The sequence below is a fragment of the Monomorium pharaonis genome, chromosome 3 (assembly GCF_013373865.1).
Source record: "Monomorium pharaonis isolate MP-MQ-018 chromosome 3, ASM1337386v2, whole genome shotgun sequence".
NCBI lineage: Eukaryota > Metazoa > Arthropoda > Insecta > Hymenoptera > Formicidae > Monomorium > Monomorium pharaonis.
The window spans coordinates 4,217,069-4,234,396 of NC_050469.1; the positions used below are offsets into that span (position 1 = coordinate 4,217,069).

The 17,328-nt window shown below is 27.9% G+C and overlaps 2 protein-coding genes and 1 long non-coding RNA gene across 3 annotated transcripts; 2 read left to right on the forward strand and 1 right to left on the reverse strand.

Annotated features, from left to right (window-relative positions):
• The first annotated feature begins 3,358 nt into the window (after window positions 1-3,358).
• LOC105831852 (chymotrypsin-2) lies at window positions 3,359-4,987 on the forward strand. Its single transcript, XM_028192418.2, is given in 4 exon segments — window positions 3,359-3,426; window positions 3,429-3,661; window positions 4,016-4,264; window positions 4,672-4,987. Coding segments are annotated over 4 exon segments (675 nt in total). The 5' UTR covers window positions 3,359-3,380; the 3' UTR covers window positions 4,819-4,987.
• A 560-nt stretch (window positions 4,988-5,547) lies between these two features.
• On the reverse strand, window positions 5,548-8,427 carry LOC114255543. Its single transcript, XR_003626801.2, has 2 exons — window positions 6,948-8,427; window positions 5,548-6,856 (listed from the first exon to the last, which is right to left on the reverse strand). It is a non-coding gene; the product is annotated as an uncharacterized LOC114255543 (long non-coding RNA).
• A 2,394-nt stretch (window positions 8,428-10,821) lies between these two features.
• On the forward strand, window positions 10,822-13,147 carry LOC105831856 (chymotrypsin-1). Its single transcript, XM_012672294.3, has 4 exons — window positions 10,822-10,959; window positions 11,577-11,899; window positions 12,079-12,333; window positions 12,702-13,147. The coding sequence occupies exons 1-4, from the start codon at window positions 10,917-10,919 to the stop codon at window positions 12,849-12,851; spliced, it is 771 nt and encodes a 256-aa protein (XP_012527748.1). The 5' UTR covers window positions 10,822-10,916; the 3' UTR covers window positions 12,852-13,147.
• Window positions 13,148-17,328: the final 4,181 nt, after the last annotated feature.

Below are 17,328 nucleotides of genomic sequence, written 5' to 3' on the forward strand. Positions count from 1 at the left end.
AAAAATTGATTTTTAAAATATTTTACAATTAATTTCTTTTATTTTCCTTTTTCAATTTAATACTTTTCTATTTAAATAAATATTTTTACATTATGCAATTTTATTAACAACTTGCAATTAGGTTTTCAAGATAATAAAATTTTTTAAAGAAAAAGTTTTGTAAATATCTAGAATTTTATCATTCATCTATACTGTCTATGAAAACTTACTTTAAGTTTCATCTTTTTTCAGTTTTTCACATTTTCCATAATATTTATACGCAGCCGCATATATTTAATAATTTATAATACAAATATATTTAATATGAAAAATTCTATATAGATTATCTTATAATAATGTCTATTAATATTTGTGCAAGATTTGTGTGCCCATATACACATGTAAATGTAGATTTGTGCATCGCAATCCATCTATTATATTTTTTACACAAATCTTTTACGAAAAAGTACTATTAAATTCGCAAAAAGCTATCGGAAAATTTTAATCTAATAATTTCCAATAGTTTTTTACGAATCCAATAGTACTTTTTCATGACAGACGTTTATGTAGAGAATGTAATAGGCGCGAACATTGCGATGCATATCCGTATCGTACACTGTTGATTCGAATAATTTTTTCATTAAGTTCAATAATATTTTCCCTAAGAGAGAATTTTCTTTGATAATGTTATATACTAAACAATATTATAAAAGTTTCGTTTGTGTGTTACAATAATAAATTTTTCTTTCAAACATTATCGCCATTGATTATGTACGATTGGATCAAGTTGAAAAATAATAAGCGAGATGGTATAACACATCGCGCACAAAACGCTCGATTAATTCTCGTGTTTAGTTATTTCATGATGATGTTATCGCTAATAAGTATTAATTATTGCTTTTGTTTTTGGATATACTTTAAGATATATAATAAACATCAGACACAGACAGACTGTAGGAATATTTGTACGTATACGACACGTCCGTTAGTCCGCAATTCGAGAACACATTTTTTTATTCAATGTATTAGCCTGGTGATGGTTACATTCTCCTACACATCTGTCGATAAATTCTCAGACTGCTCATCTTTCACATCTGCGACCAACTGGAAAATTTATCGTAATGCTTTTGCTGGATGCTAAGTCCAAGTATTTCATCATGGCTCTGCGGATCAACATTTTGGATCACACTGCTTATCAGGTTTCGTGTTGACTGTCTACCTCATGCAATTAGAATGTTTACGTATCCATATATTTCGTTATATCAATACATTAATTGTCATATTAATAAATCATACCTATATATGACTCATGGATCGAATTTTGCCATCGACATATTGCGCATCCATTATTCTTGATAAATAGTCTTGGAAAATTTATACAAATACCTTTCAAATACCATATTATTTTGCGAATGCTTGAATGTTTTTCTCAAAACGGAAGATAAAAAATTCGTATATTTTATGTAAAAAAATTGTACTTATTTCCAAAAAAATTTATTTCTAAATCTCTAAATTTAATCATTCTTATAATAACGAAAAATTGCAAAAAAATTTAATGGAATCTGTATATTTAGTGTTTTGAGTTCTCGCAAATTGACAGATTAACCAAGGTTAGGTTAGATTCGCGAAATGAGGGGTCGATCAATTCTACGAGAGTTACCATATGCATGTCGCGAGTCGCGAGGTGACGCACATGCGAGTGTTGAAATAATTAAACGTGCTGAAAAAGTCGCACTGAAATATTTTTCTCCACAATTCACACCATCTATTAGAAGACGAGATCTGTACAACAATATTAAAGTGGTGAAATCGGTAAGTATACCCACACAAAAAAATGACACAGAAGGGACCACTATCGATGCACATGTAACAAAAAATAATATTATTCTAAAAATTAGAAATATATCTAAGAATTTTCTATATTTTACACTATTTCTAAGAAATTTTTATATTTCAAATTAAAATTTAAATAAAGGGTTCTTAAAAAATACACCACCTAGAAACTTCCGCTTTCATAAATTTTTATGAAGAAGTTAAAGAATGAAAAATCTGACAAATCTTAAAGAATTTTTGAATTTATAGTCGCCAAATATCAAACAAGACGTATATATATTGATAATATATTGGTTGTCAAATTGTCACTAAAAAGCGAATAGACTTAATTTGACGTCAAATGTTATCAAAAAGCAATTTCGACAACTGAATTGCACAGATCTTGTTCGTTTTTTGACAATTTACTGTTAAGTTATAATACAAACTTTGTCAGCAAAATACAAGCTGACATAGCTGACACATGGTATTTGATACCAAGTATTGAACTTTGTTACTAATTTGACAACAATTTGACAAACTGTTACTGGATACATATCAAGAATTCTATATTAATATAGACTTTCTCTACTTATGAAAAGTGTTCAAATTCATATTTTAAAATTCTAAGAAATTGTCTAAAATGTTCTTTTCATAATAAAATTATAACAAATTGATGTGATTTATAAAAATTTTGAAATTTATAAAGATAGATATGCCAATACTGGTATAGGCTTTCTAAAACGACATGCCCTTATTACTTGGAAACTATACTCAGAAGCATGTTAAAGAAGAAAAATAAATCCTAGCCCAATTTCTCAGACGTTTATTTTTGGTTATGTTGCAAAAACATTAAAGTGTATTATAAAAACTATTATAATATGCAATAGAAAACATTTTCCAGTTGAGATTTATATTTCTAAAGTTTTTATTTTCAAATTTATTTAAGAAATTAAATATTATCTAAAAATAAAGTGTTCTGCCAGTATTGGTAAACTTTATAAAAATTTTGAAAATTTAAACAAAAACATTTAAGAAATTTTTTAACTAAAAATATATTTGTGTGTAATATGATTGTGTATGCAATTATATAGCTGTGTAAGACATACTTGTACGCAATAAACATGTGCGCACAGCGCTCAGTAATCATTTTGCAGGTAAACGTGATCTCTCACAACTGCGTAAATATTCGTTCGTATATATAAGCAGTAGTAGCATTACATTTTCCAAATTCTGTTGAAACCACGTTTCATACTGGTATTCGCAATGTTATCACTAGCATGGATTTTGATCTTCGTCACCCTTAGTGGTAAGCGATTAAATTTGAATTTTATTTTATTATATGTTGTACATACTCATGTTAAACGATGTTTAAAAGAGAATTTTTAAATCAATAAGTGTGCAAAAGTCTTCAAAAGTGAATTAACTGCATTGCGAGAATTAAATTGTTTGGATTGTGTATGAGGCAAAATTAGATTTGTTATCTCTTTTAACGTTTTTGTTCCTATTTTAATAAAAAAAATAATTAATTTTATATTTGAAAAGTAATAAATTTTTATTATCAGGTGCTGAAATACCACAAAATAAAAGTGATGTTGATATCACAAAGCATCCATATGTTGTATCAATTAGATGGAATAACAAACATGTATGTTCCGGCGCTATACTTGATAAGTATCATATAGTTACGTCAGACCGATGTGTTCCATCATTTAAGCATGTCTGGAACGTTATGAATAATATAGTAATAGTAACCGGCACGAGCAGCCTTAAACTAGGTGGCACTCAAATCTTGGTTAAAGAATTGTTCTCACAAAATCACCACGTTAATCCAGTTGAAAATAACGTCATTAGTGGACTTGGTGTACTTACGGTATATATTTATATTATTATTTATATACTGTGTATAATTAAATGTTCATATACAATATGCGCGCGCGAGAATATACGTATATTTTTGATCATTTCGTTATTTACATAATTAAATATTACGAACGTTTAACTTTTTCTTTCTATTATTTAAATAATTCAAAACTTCTTGTTTAATTTTTTAATTAAAATGCTAGAAATTATCAATTAAACACTTTCTTTTTCGAGATAATTACTCAAATAAAAATAATGAAATGTAAAAAGTAGAATGTCTTCATTATTTTATAAGATTTGTTGTATTGTAATTAAAAATATTAAACATATATTTAGATTACAGTAACATAATAAATTTTTACAGCTTATACGAGCACTTCGCTTCAATGAAAAGACACAGCCCATTGCGCTGTCTGAAAGTAAAGTACCACTGGACGCAAAATTGCAGATGATTAGTTATATGATAGCCGATCATGATGGAGAAAAAACCACGAATTTAAAAGAAGTAACATTAACAACAGTAGATCCTAAAGAATGCCAGTCATTCTACGAGAAAAAGCTCTCAGAGATTGAATTCTGTACTCGAGCAGAATCCGGTAATAATTATTGTAAGGTAAGAAAATACATAAAAACAAAACTTTTTTCGTTAAATATAATTTATGTATTTCTTATGTATTTTTTCGCTTAATTAATTCGCACTATGCAAAAATTAACGAAATATTTTACATTTTTATTCGACATTTTTATTGCTGATATTTATTATTAAAAAGAAAGATAAGTTATTTCAATTTTTAGAAAGAATAGTTTTCTCATAATCATCTGTAACATGCTGGAAATATTATTAACAAAAGTTTCTCTTTATATATACAATACATAAAGTATTTAAAAGAAAATATTTTATAAAACATATAAATATTAATTAATAAATATTTTTCTAAAATATATAAGATATTAAAATAAATATAATTAATTAACTATTTAAAGAGTTAAATAATAATAGTATTAATAATTGTAATTTAGGGTGACAGTGGCAGTCCTCTGATTTACGAAGGCAAACTTGTCGGTGTAGCTACTTATGGTATTTCATGCATTGAAACTCCAGTTCCGGATGTTCACACCAGTATAAGCGACAATATCAAATATCTCAATGAGATTACAAAATCATAAAACATTGATATTGTATTATTAAGTTTTACTTTATATACAAGTTTTGCAGATAAATATTCGAAAACTGCACTAAAAATTATAAATTACTCTACACTACATATAACAGATCAATTAATTGTATTAATATAATAATTTTTAGTAATATAATAAAAAAAATTGTTATTAAAAATTAAAGTCATTTGGAATTTAATTTGTGTAAAAATAATTTTATATAATAGCTGCAAACAAATGTAATTGTTAAATATAATTAAATATAATAATTATATCTTGTAATGTAATTATGAACTTCTAAAATGAACATAAACTAATATATCACTTACGACAATGCTAATGTTTGCTTGTTTGCTCTAGTATATATATTACTTTCAAATAAACTTTCAAACAATAATTTTTAATATCTAATAACTTAAACAATAATTGATAAATAATTGTTTTGTCTTTACGTGTGTGTGTGTGTTACTCTTAAAACTGTTCAATTTTTGTTAAAAAAATTGGTTTATATCTCTTTGTATGTACATGCATATTACTGTTATACATCAAATTTTTATATCATTGAATCTGCAACTTATTTATTTAGAACTCTTCTTGTAAGATTAACAAATAATCATTACATTCTGTTTAGAGTGTATTAATCTTTTTTTTACTTAAAAAATATTTATAATTTATCTACTTGTGAAATTATGTCGCACTTGATTGCTGTATTTTTTACTTTTTTTAGGTTTTTAACTCTGCACGCCTAATAGAAAACTATATTAAACTACTATTTATTAATTACCAAACCCCAAAAATATTTTTATTGTTATCTTCAAACTGTCGGAAAAAAGAAATTAAGCACTTTCATGTCAAAATAACTATATTGACAATTAAAACTGAACTAATTGCCCCTTTTGCCATGTAATGTGATTATGTTCTTAGCATTTACAATGTGAACGGCAGCAGGTGCAGAAACTCTAAAGTTACTCTCTTTCACGAAAGAATATCATAGTCATGCACACGTTGGTAAAAAGAATAAGCGTGACGCTTATAACTATAGATTGTGCCTGTGGAAATTGAATTACAGGGATACGTATTCCCCTCTGTGAATTAAACAACTGCGACTTGTCGACAACTTGTCAATATCTGTCGTTAATAAAGGGCCGCATATAAATTTAAGTACAAAATTATTTCGTAAATTGTAAAATTTTTCTTATAAAATTGGAAAATTTAAGTTTACTGAAATGTTTCCTTTTATAATTCGGTAAAATCGTACAACTGAATATTTTATATCAGCAGTGACCTTAGAAAGCATGCGCGCGTATACTTAAACTCAACATATAAATCGTATATAAATAAAGTATTTATAAGCTGATGCAAATACTTTTGGTATAAAATACGATAAGCTTTATTAAATCGATCTCTTATTAATTCATTGCGTAAATGTCTTTTAATTAATATAATTTTATTTTTGAATAACAATAATTTTTTTGAATCATATATTGTTTAAAATATATCGCATTTAGGTAAAACTGTCCTTACTTTCGATTCAAATTACACATTTTTTTACTGCCACAATGTCAGTCTTCTAAGTTTTGCATTGTCATTGTAAGAACAAAATGTATTGGATATTTGGTACTAGAAATATACAATTTCAAAAGATAAGCTTTTACTTTTTTTTTTCATCGTGAAATTATTGCTGTCTACAAGATCTATTCAGGATTAGAAAATTGCACCTTATCATTGGAATTAATTTCTTATTTCTTGTTTTAGTATTTAAAAAAATTCCAATATGCAATTATTTTCATGTGAAGCTTTACGAATATTAATAAAATCAAATATTTAACTAATCAATCAACTTAGTGATGATTTAAATAATTTTCTTTTAAAATAGAGCAATATTTAATCTCACGTCACATTTATCACATATCATTTTGTTCCACATACACATGATATAAATTCAAATAATTGATTTGATAAAAATTCACTCACCGATTGCTGTCGCTGCTCCTGCTGCTGATGCTGCTGCTACTGCTACTGCTACATTCCTTTTCCGGTTTTGATTCTGAAAATATGATAAATATAATTATCCTTAAATTCAAAAGCAAAAGCAGATAAAGAAATGTGTCACTTAAAAAAAAAGTTGTATTTAATACCGAGTCGCTCTTTGAATGCCGTTTTCTGATGATATCATCCTATTCTCGAATCGCACATTAATAACGTCCGATACTTTATTCGGCACTCCCGAGCGAATACGCGCACACGAAAACTGCTCGGAACGAAAATCAACATGGCACGAAAGTGGCGTGACGTCACGTAACTTCGTGGAAATGCAACCCGGCGAGAAAACCGAATGAAAATTACGCGTCGAGACACAACAAACGGAGGCAAATTCGTTTCGATAATTTTATATTTCGTATGCTCGCGTGACGACTAGTAGCACTTTATTTGGCATTCGCGATATTTTACCGAATGTTCCCCTTCGAGCAAACTTTGCTCGAACGCGCGCGCGAACACTTTGCTCGATGTGAAGGCAAGCACGTGATGCCGCCGCTTTACGATCACTGTCACATACGATCTCACATAGTCCGCTTGTCGTCTGCTAGCGCGACGACACTCTCAATACCGTATCTGCGCACGATTTGAATTCTGAATACGCGAGACGCGCACGAAGTCCGACCGGCGCTGGAGCAACATGGCGGCAACGGCGGATGACTTGACCATTGCCGAACGACGGCGGAGACGCAGTGTTCCCAACCGTAACATATGGCTTGTTCTTTTTCGCTGCACTGCTGCACTGCACGGGTGCGATAAGTTAGAGTGAGAAAAAATATATTTGTCTTACTCTAACTTGTTGCACCAGTGCAACAGACAGTGCAACAAAGAACAACAAGCTAATAATTATAGTATTAGGGCCTCCGCACAGACTTTTGCATAAAACGCATAGTGCATCATGACGCATAAGAGAATCAACCAATCAGAGTCATCTATTTCCCTTCCTAGGATAGAAATAAAGACCTCTGATTGGTTAATTCTCTTATGCATTATGCATTTTGTATTATGTAGAAGTCTGTGCAGCGGCCCTTACACATCGTATAATTTAGTGTACTATTTGTACTATGTAACATAGTAAAATCTCTATGCTACTTAAATCTATTATTATTTTCACGTTACGCTTTATAGCGTTAATTTAATGCTGATGAAAATTGCATTTTGGTTGCGTTCCGAAATTTACTGCCAGTACTATAGGCCGGATCAACCAATCATAGTTCGTTATTATTCTTACATTCGATTGTAATTGATCAATTTCTTACGACTTAAGATTTTAGATTAAGTACAAATAAATATTATATTCTTTAATGCACATTTGGCAAATTTAACTTTATTTCTAAAATTAAAATAAAATGTACTATAATTTTCTCGTGTGTATTATAATTCACAGCCCTGATCACATAATTTTTATCTACAAGGTTGGGAACACTGCAGTCAACCGCCATGTTGCTCTCGCTGCCGCTAGTCAGACGGAGTTCGTAACTTGCAGTTCAGAAATCAGAATTGATCAGAATTCGCGTTGTACGCAGACATCGTAGTATATATCGACAGCATCGATATGCTAGCAAACGACACGCGAATCGCGTGAGTATCGTATTCATTTGTAAAGCACGACGTTATGTGCTTGTCTTCGCGTCGGGTTCGAGCAAAGTTTTCCCGCGTATTCACACCAAGTGGCTCCAAGTAATTCGTTCGGTAGAATATCGCGAGTGTCAAGTGAAACGCTGCTAGTCGATCATACGAGAAGATTCTCAGAGCGAATTGCTTCGTCTCAATACTCGTTGTGTCTCGACATTCTTTAAAACTGTTGCTTTTCTCGAGTTGCGTTTTACTATGTTACGTGATGTCACTTGTCACAACACTTTCCCGCCATCATCTTCGCTCCCATTGATCAAACACTCCGTTTTTCTTGGAAACTTTCGCGCGTTCCACGAATTGTTCAGTTATGGTATCGAAAGTGCCGCTGTAATAACGGACGATACGTGAAATATGAACGTGAAATTGATGGTATTCGTTTAGGAAGTATAGTATCATGTGTTGTCGCGTTGTTTTAGAGACAACTGGTTGAAAATGAAGATAATAAAAAAAGAGATAATAAAGATGCGAATAGCACGTATACTTACAATATTGAAATACTTCATGATGTATAGTTTAGCAGTAATTCTTCCTGATTTTAATATTTTAATGAGATGAATAAAATAAATCCAGGCAAATCAATCCAATGTCGCTATAAATTATGTGTATATGTTATGTTTATCATTGACATGAAAATTAATTTCATGAGGTAATTTATATCTTGTAGAGTCTCAGCAGCATCCATAGTTATGTGTACTAATGTAGCCAGAAGTGCTTTATATTTTAATAAAAAGTAAGCTAAAGCTAAAGAAAAAAATTCATAATATGTTCAAGTGCCTTCATATGTTATTAAGTTTTTTCATCAAGAAAACTAGAAGTTATATTATATTTTGTTTCATTTACACAAAATGAATTGGAGTAAAACTTAAGGAGCAGGATCTTTGGTGTTTCTAACTGGAATAAATTCAGACTTGCTCCTTTGCCAGCTTTCCTGTAGATTTTTTTATTGCAATATCAAGCTTGATTTTGATTTCTTTTATGTAATTTTTTTCAAAACTCTTTTAATAATTTCAAGATATATTGTAGATTAAGTGTACTGGAGATATTAAAAAAAGAACACATCAATGGGTTCATAATGATGTGAAAATGGGTTAATTTATGAATAATTAACAATGTTGATAAACAATTATTAATTGATATTTTTTTAAGAAATTCAGATAAAAACAAGTATTTGCAAGATTTGTTGGATATTGTCAGCTTTATATTATTGTAGATAAAAAATTATTTGATATTCCCATAAAAAAATTATATTTAATCTCTCAGATCAAGAATAGGGTCCCAATGAAAAGATTCAATTAAAAAATTTTATTTCTTGTAACTCTCTTCAAAATGCAAAATCAAGCAAATCTTTTCTTCAAGAAGATATTTTTTTCTCAGTTAATTTATTCCCATATATTTTTGAAGTTTTAGCATTTAATTTCGGAACAATTTTTATATAACGGTTTTGTTAGATACAATAAGACTAGAAATTTATAAAAACTAACACCTGAATTTTTTACTAACATATTAGGAAATGATTGTTATTTATATATTCATTAATTTGAATTATAAAAATGACAAACTTTGCTTTCATTTAGAAGTTACATAAATATTTTATTATGTGTGTAATATTTTATTTGTGTGTGTGTGTGTGTGTGTGTGTGTGTGTGTGTGTGTGTGTGTGTGTGTGTGTGTGTGTGTGTGTGTGTGTGTGTGTGTGTGTGTGTGTGTGTGTGTGTGTGTGTGTGTGTGTGTGTGTCAAAAACTTGTCAAATGTATTAGAATGTTATTTTTTATTTAAAATATCATTCATTTTTTTCAATATTATGAAAAAAAATTATTAATTTTGTTATTTACAAACTAATAAAGTCGTTAATTTAATCCAATCCATGATATCCAATGTAATTAACTTTTTTGTTAATTTCTATATATTTAACTTTTTTTTTAACAAATATTTTCTTTTTATTCAATAAAAATACAAAACCTTTTGCATTTTTATAAAAAAACAATACTCATTTCAAAGTAGAAGAATGTTTAAATTATTTTTTTAGTTTAAAATAATTAAATTATACATGACTCATGAGATTGATAAGAATTTCTTTCTGCCATCTTAAAATATGGTCAATAATCTATTGTTTTTGAAATACTATACTTAAACTTATAATTCAAATTATATTATAAAAATTTACGATATTTTATTCGCTTTATATTACAAATATTGGTTATAATACATAATTCGTAATGAATAAAGTTATGTGCTAATATCTTAATATCATTCTTGAATTAAATATCACATGTTTGCGAGTTTTGCGATAATAATGTTATAATGTGATAAAAATTGAATAGTATATTAATTCCATTCAGCTGTGTACATATTTCGATAAGTATATAAATTCAGCCATATACCTTATTACGTTTTTTAAAACGTATCAGCTGCGGTGTAAAAACAGATCTACATAATGAAGCAGATAGCGTGTATTCTGATCGCATTGGCGATCATAGGTAAGCTAAATACCAGGAAACTTGATAATACAATTTAATAAATTTTATATGAACTGTGTTTTTTATTAATTTATTTACGAAAAATATTATGCATTTTACCTCAATTAGACACATACACACATATGTATATATACATAAAATTGTACATATATTGCTTAATTGCATAATTGTCTATAATATACTTAACTCTTTACCAATCATTGTAATTCTATTACATTTATTAAGTTTATTATTTTAATTGTATTGTATTGTTTTATTGTTTCCATCATATTTATTATATTTATTATATTTTTATTATTTTATTCTATTAATTATAAATTTTATAAATATACAGACACAAATTTTATACACATTTTTTCTTATGTCACAGAATATATGAAATGGACCAAAATTTTGAAATATAAAATTAACAATTTTTTTAGCGAACTATTATAATATGACAATTATACTAACAATTATATCAATAATTCAGATTAGTAATAATGGTAATAATGTTTTATGGTCTACAATTTTTGTAATATATACATAATTATATAAATCAACATTGTATCATTAAATTAAAATATTTTTAAAAGGGAGTTATTAATGTGTATGTCGTTTAAAAAATATATGTTCAGGTGTTTATGGTGATGAACCAGATAAGTTAGTAAATGGAATACCCACAACCATAGAAGAATATCCTCACTGTGTTTCCCTAAGAATCAAGGACAATCACTTTTGCGGTGGTAGCATAATTGATCCAGAATATATTTTAACTGCTGGGCATTGTGTAGTGCCCTTAATTCAAAATCCCGATCTAAAGGAATCTATGACCGTTGTCACTGGCACGACTTACCTCGATAAAGGTGGAGAAAGTCATAAAGTAGACGAAGTGTGGCTCCATGAAAATTATAATCCTCGCTCTTTGGGTAGAGGTCCTTATGACATCGGTTTAATAAAAGTACACAAACCTTGAAATAAACTATTATAATACACATACATTTAGTTTGTGACAAATATAGTACATTCAATATATTTTCTATTATAATAATAAGTAGTCTATATGTGACAAATATGAAATGTATTTTAATTACTCTAACAGTCACACAGTCTATTTTATTAGTATAAAATATTTTTTAGCTGACTGCGCCCATTAAGTTTGGCCCAACACAAAAATCAGTTCCGCTACCAACAGAAAATGTGGAAAAGAATGTAGCAGTTACAATTGCGGCTTGGGGTTCTACAGGATTTAGAAAACCCATACATAATAATTTGCAAAAATTGCAAGCAAGAGTCATGCTGCCGGATACATGTCAATCTTATCACAGATTTATTATGAAGATCCACAAAAATGAGTTTTGTACTCTCATCGAACAAGGAACTGGATTATGCAATGTATATAACATTGTACTCTATATAGTAAAATGCACATTGATTTTACTAGTGCATGCCTTTTTATATTTAATGGTTTCAATCTGTGAATATAGATTTTATAATTACTCTTACTCAAACATTACATTGCTCATCTAATCCAAATTTTAGATTATAATTAATTTTTAATAGCACTAATAATTAAAATAAAACTTTATTATAACGCATTTCTCTCTTTACCATTTTAATTGCTCATGTAATGGCAATACAGAGTTATGGGAATTCATTTAAAATAATACCAATTTTGCATTTGGTATACCGCGTACAATATTATAACTTCATTATTGTATAATGAATAATAAAATCATAATCCCCTCATTTTTTTATTGCAGGGTGACAGCGGCAGCGGATTACTTCGAGACAGTGACGGAGCAATTATCGGTTTAGTGTCTGGTGGAAGACCATGCGCGCTGGGCTATCCAGATGTATACACTAATGTTGAGTCCTATGTTTCTTGGATCAAAGAAAAAATGGCCGAATAATGGCTTTCTTTATGTATTGCACGGATATAATTTTCTTATAAAATTTATCTTGAAAATCGTAAGAATCGTAAAGTAACATTGTATTTTGAAAAATTTTATGTAACTTTTTCTGATTTATTAACATCCACTACACATTTTATATTTTAACACAGTAAAATATAAAATATATATGATTACTTTTACTAAATATTATTTATTGTATAATAAAATTTTAATAATTTTGTAATAGGGTTGAACAATTCATAATTCTTTGTTGTTTTAAATAAAATAAATACAAAATGCTAAGTAGCGATAAATATTATATTTTAAAAAATTAATATATTATATAAATTTTGCAACGCTGTATGATATTTTCCATCATACAAGAAAACCTTGCGTGGTTAAAAATTTTGTTTTAATAAAACTTGGTATAAATGTAGAGGAGATAAATACATGAATTAAAAAATTTTCTAAATTTCTAAATTCATGTTCGGCTTTCAGTTGGTGCTCAAAAATGGTTTGAAGAAGTAAAACCACTCTCCAACGATGAAGGCATTTTTTTCCGATATATCTCGTAAATTAAACGATATATCGAAAAGTGTTTTATACAAAATTTTTATAGTATAAATAGCTTTATTTAATTATAACTTATAAATACACATATAAGTTGATGCATATTGTAAGATTTCCTAATTTTACTTTCTAAAATGGGAACAAACAAAAAACACATTTAACACTACTAAAAGACACGAAAATTTATTAAACAAATGAAAAAATTGACGAATTATTGTCTGTCTTGTAGAACACTTATGACCTCATTTGAAGTTAGTAACGTGTTTAGATTCTACATAGCCAAGGATACTCACTTTGACTCGTTGATGCACGAAGCTTTTTTTGGACTGTCGCATTTTTCATATCAACGTATTCGTTGCATGTCACTCAACGATAAATGTCGATGGGTGTCATCCCTAAATAAGTGGAGAAAACGGACAATACACTGTTATGAAAATATGAACGTCATCACTTTTAGTGTCTAAAACACTTCCAATTTCAAATAGTAAAGCAACAAATGTTTGCATTTTTTTAAGATATATAGAATATTTTATTTGTTTCCATTCCCGAGAAAAATATTAGGAGATTTTATAAGTTATAAATGCAATATTTATTTATAATTTTTGTTGTAAATGTTTTTCTCAGAAATGGGAACAAATAAAATATTCTATACATCTTAAAAAAATGCAAACATTTGTTGAGAATAAGTGAAAAAATAGCGTCGTCCCTGGTTTATAAAACATTTGTTGCTTTACTATTTGAAATTGGAAGTATTTTAGACATTAAAAGTGATGACGTTCATACTATCAATACACATTTACTTTTCATTACAATATTGTTTTATATGAAAAGTAAAATTTGTTGTAAAATATGCCAATTGTTTACATCAGCCAACATTATACTTGATTTCAATAATCTGTGAATGTAAAATAGGACATGTTAATTTTTTTCTTGCGCTAGTTACATATTACTACCTGCATATTACAGCATACACATAAGTTTTAACGTTAGCTGTTAATTCCGATAGTATATCAATACGATACGTCAAGATTCACGAGTTAAGATTCAAGCTTTTATTTCTTTTGAAATGTTTAAATCAAAGTATTTTCTGCTTTTCCTTTACCATTATATATAGATTACAAGAACTGTGATATTATTTTCTCTTAAACACTTTATTCCATGAGCGTAATGACATCTATAACATTATTAATCCGTTTTATTATACATATAGCCTATATTACAAAATTATTTATATAATGTTAATTAAATTTTTATAATATAATTAAATATAATTCACGAAATTTTAATTGCAAAGATAAATAATAAAGAATAAAAGTCGAATTATTGTTTCGCTTACATTAGCGAGATACATAGAGCAAACTTGTTAAAAGCATTTTTCACCACCGTGCTATTACGACAGACTACTAAATAACGCGCGCATCGGTGATCGAAGTACTCTTAAGGTGGGTGAGAAAGGCACTCTGCAGAATGCGCATGCTTGCTCGTTGCTAAGATAGAAGGGAGGAATGGTATGAAAGGAAAATATTAAAATTCTAAACCTGTTGTAGTAAAAACTTTTGCTACGACAGTTATTGACGATTGTTACAACGTACACAGGTCGAACAATTTTATGAACTTGAGATATTTATTGGGATATACAGGGATGCACAATGGTTTACAAAAATAAAAAGCAAATCAGTATAATAAAAGGGTGCTTAAAATAAACTTGCAATAAAATTAACTTTAAAAAATGATTTTTAAAAAAGCAGTTAAAATTTCTAGAAATACTGCTACAAGTAAGATAACTTTTTCATTGTTTGTTAATTAAATTTATCCTTATTATTTTACTTATTATTTTTTGTAACAATAAAATAAATCAAGTTGCATTATATAATTGACAAATTTGTAATCATCTCTAAAAAAATTAGTAAGCTAGAAAAAATAAGAACTTTAACTTTTAAGAAAACAAAAATATATTTTTAAGAAATGTATCGCACATAGTCTGCTATAGAGCACGTTGTATATATAATATGCTGTTGTACATTTTACTGATAATTCTATTTATATACATATATTTTTTGGCAATTAAATAAGTTTTATGACTTGCCACAAATGTATGGATTAATTACATTATGCCTACGTATATTTATAAATCTATTAAGTTATATACAAACATTTTTGAAAGCATACACGGCCCTGCATCTATAAATGGTGATGCATTTTTCTCAAAGCATTTACTCTCAAACTACAAAACAGTTTTTTTTAACCGTAAAGTGAATCAACTGACTATAAGCATCATCCACCACAAATTTCTCATTTCATATATTGCATTATTAATATGTCGTGTGCACACCTATAGAATGGTATAAACCTTAACTCCCTCACTTATAACTGAAACTAGAAAAAAATTTAGTCTCTTTGTATACATCAATATGGATGGTTCGAAGTATTCAGCATATGCAGGTGTTCATTCTTTTTTTCGATTAACTCACAATTAGATATGTCAAATAGAGTGTATTTTCTCAAGTGTATAATGAAGAGCGAATTATATTCCAACTATTTTCTGTAAGACAAAATTATTGCAAAAATAGCTAAAATATGAAAATATAATTATATCCGTAAAAAATTATATTTATCTTTTTGAAAATTACTGTTAATAAACAAGAAATATTTGTTTTACATTACAAAAAAAATTTGTGCCACTCAACTATTTTTCACTTACTTACATTTTTCTATTATACATGCATATAAGCACATACACAATGAATATGTCTATGCATATATAATTTGTTCTTTGTATTATTTTTACTTAATCTATAAGATTTAATATTTATCTATTACAAATATACGCATATCAAGAATCGATTTGTATTTTTTACTTTTTGACAAAAGAAAAAATTAAAAAAACAAAAAAAATATGTATAATACATACATTATTTTGTACTTGTACTGATAGTATTAAATAAGTCCGTAAATTTATAAAAACAGAAAAACCTGGGATTTGAAAGTCTTTTATTATTGTCTCCTGTTCTCTTATTAAATGTTAAATGTTTTGTCATTACTGAATTTTTTTAAGATGGCGAATATCAATAGTCTAACCAATATTCGTATAAAATGTCTTTTAGTGGTACAAATATTGTCAATGTCCCGAAAGTACTGCACTTAAAGAGTTCTTTCTAGTGGCTAATTTGAAGGAGAAGAGACCGCAATTATTGAAACCACGATTGTTCGATCATCTTGCATGACAATGTTCATTACCATATTTCAAACCAAATAAATACTATGTTTCACTGACAATGTGAACTCTGTAATATCCGTCGTACCCTCTTCGATATAAATCCTTGCGACTTTGATCTTTTCTCAAAAGAACTCTTCAGCAAATATTTTCAAGACATCGACAGTTTACTTTCAAAAATTTGGTAATGTGTAATTGACAAAACAAAAAACTATATTTAAAAATTGTAAGGATTTTTTTATTTTAATTTGACTCATATTAAAAAAACTAAAAATATTTACATAACAATTACATAACATTCATTAAGGAGTTTTGATTTTATTACAAAAATCTTATTTATCTCTCTAAAAACAGATTATGAATGGGCTATTGAATTAAATCGAATTGTTTTGATACTATTTGGCATTTGGCCAAAAAACAATGAAAGTAAACAAGAAAAATTAAAATCCGATATACATGCAATTCTTATACTAAATATTATAATATGGAGTTGTTTTATTCCAACTGTGCATTCTCTATTTAAAATTTGGGGTAATATAATGTCTATGATTGATAATTTGCAATATACTTTACCCATATTTATGGCAATAATAAAGCTATTCATTATGTGGAGGAAAAAAACAGGTATACATATGCATCTACTTTTGTAAATTACATAGTAAGTAAAGATTGTTTAAACTTGTTATTTTATTCTAAAAAGCAATATTCTAT

Bases quoted from the DNA above. Each gene is read 5' to 3' on its own strand.
- LOC105831856 (XM_012672294.3), top strand. From the start codon at position 10,917: ATGAAGCAGATAGCGTGTATTCTGATCGCATTGGCGATCATAG. The intron at 11,900-12,078 runs GTACACAAACCT...AATATTTTTTAG, and splicing joins ATGACATCGGTTTAATAAAA to CTGACTGCGCCCATTAAGTT. The intron at 12,334-12,701 runs GTATATAACATT...TTTTTATTGCAG, and splicing joins AAGGAACTGGATTATGCAAT to GGTGACAGCGGCAGCGGATT.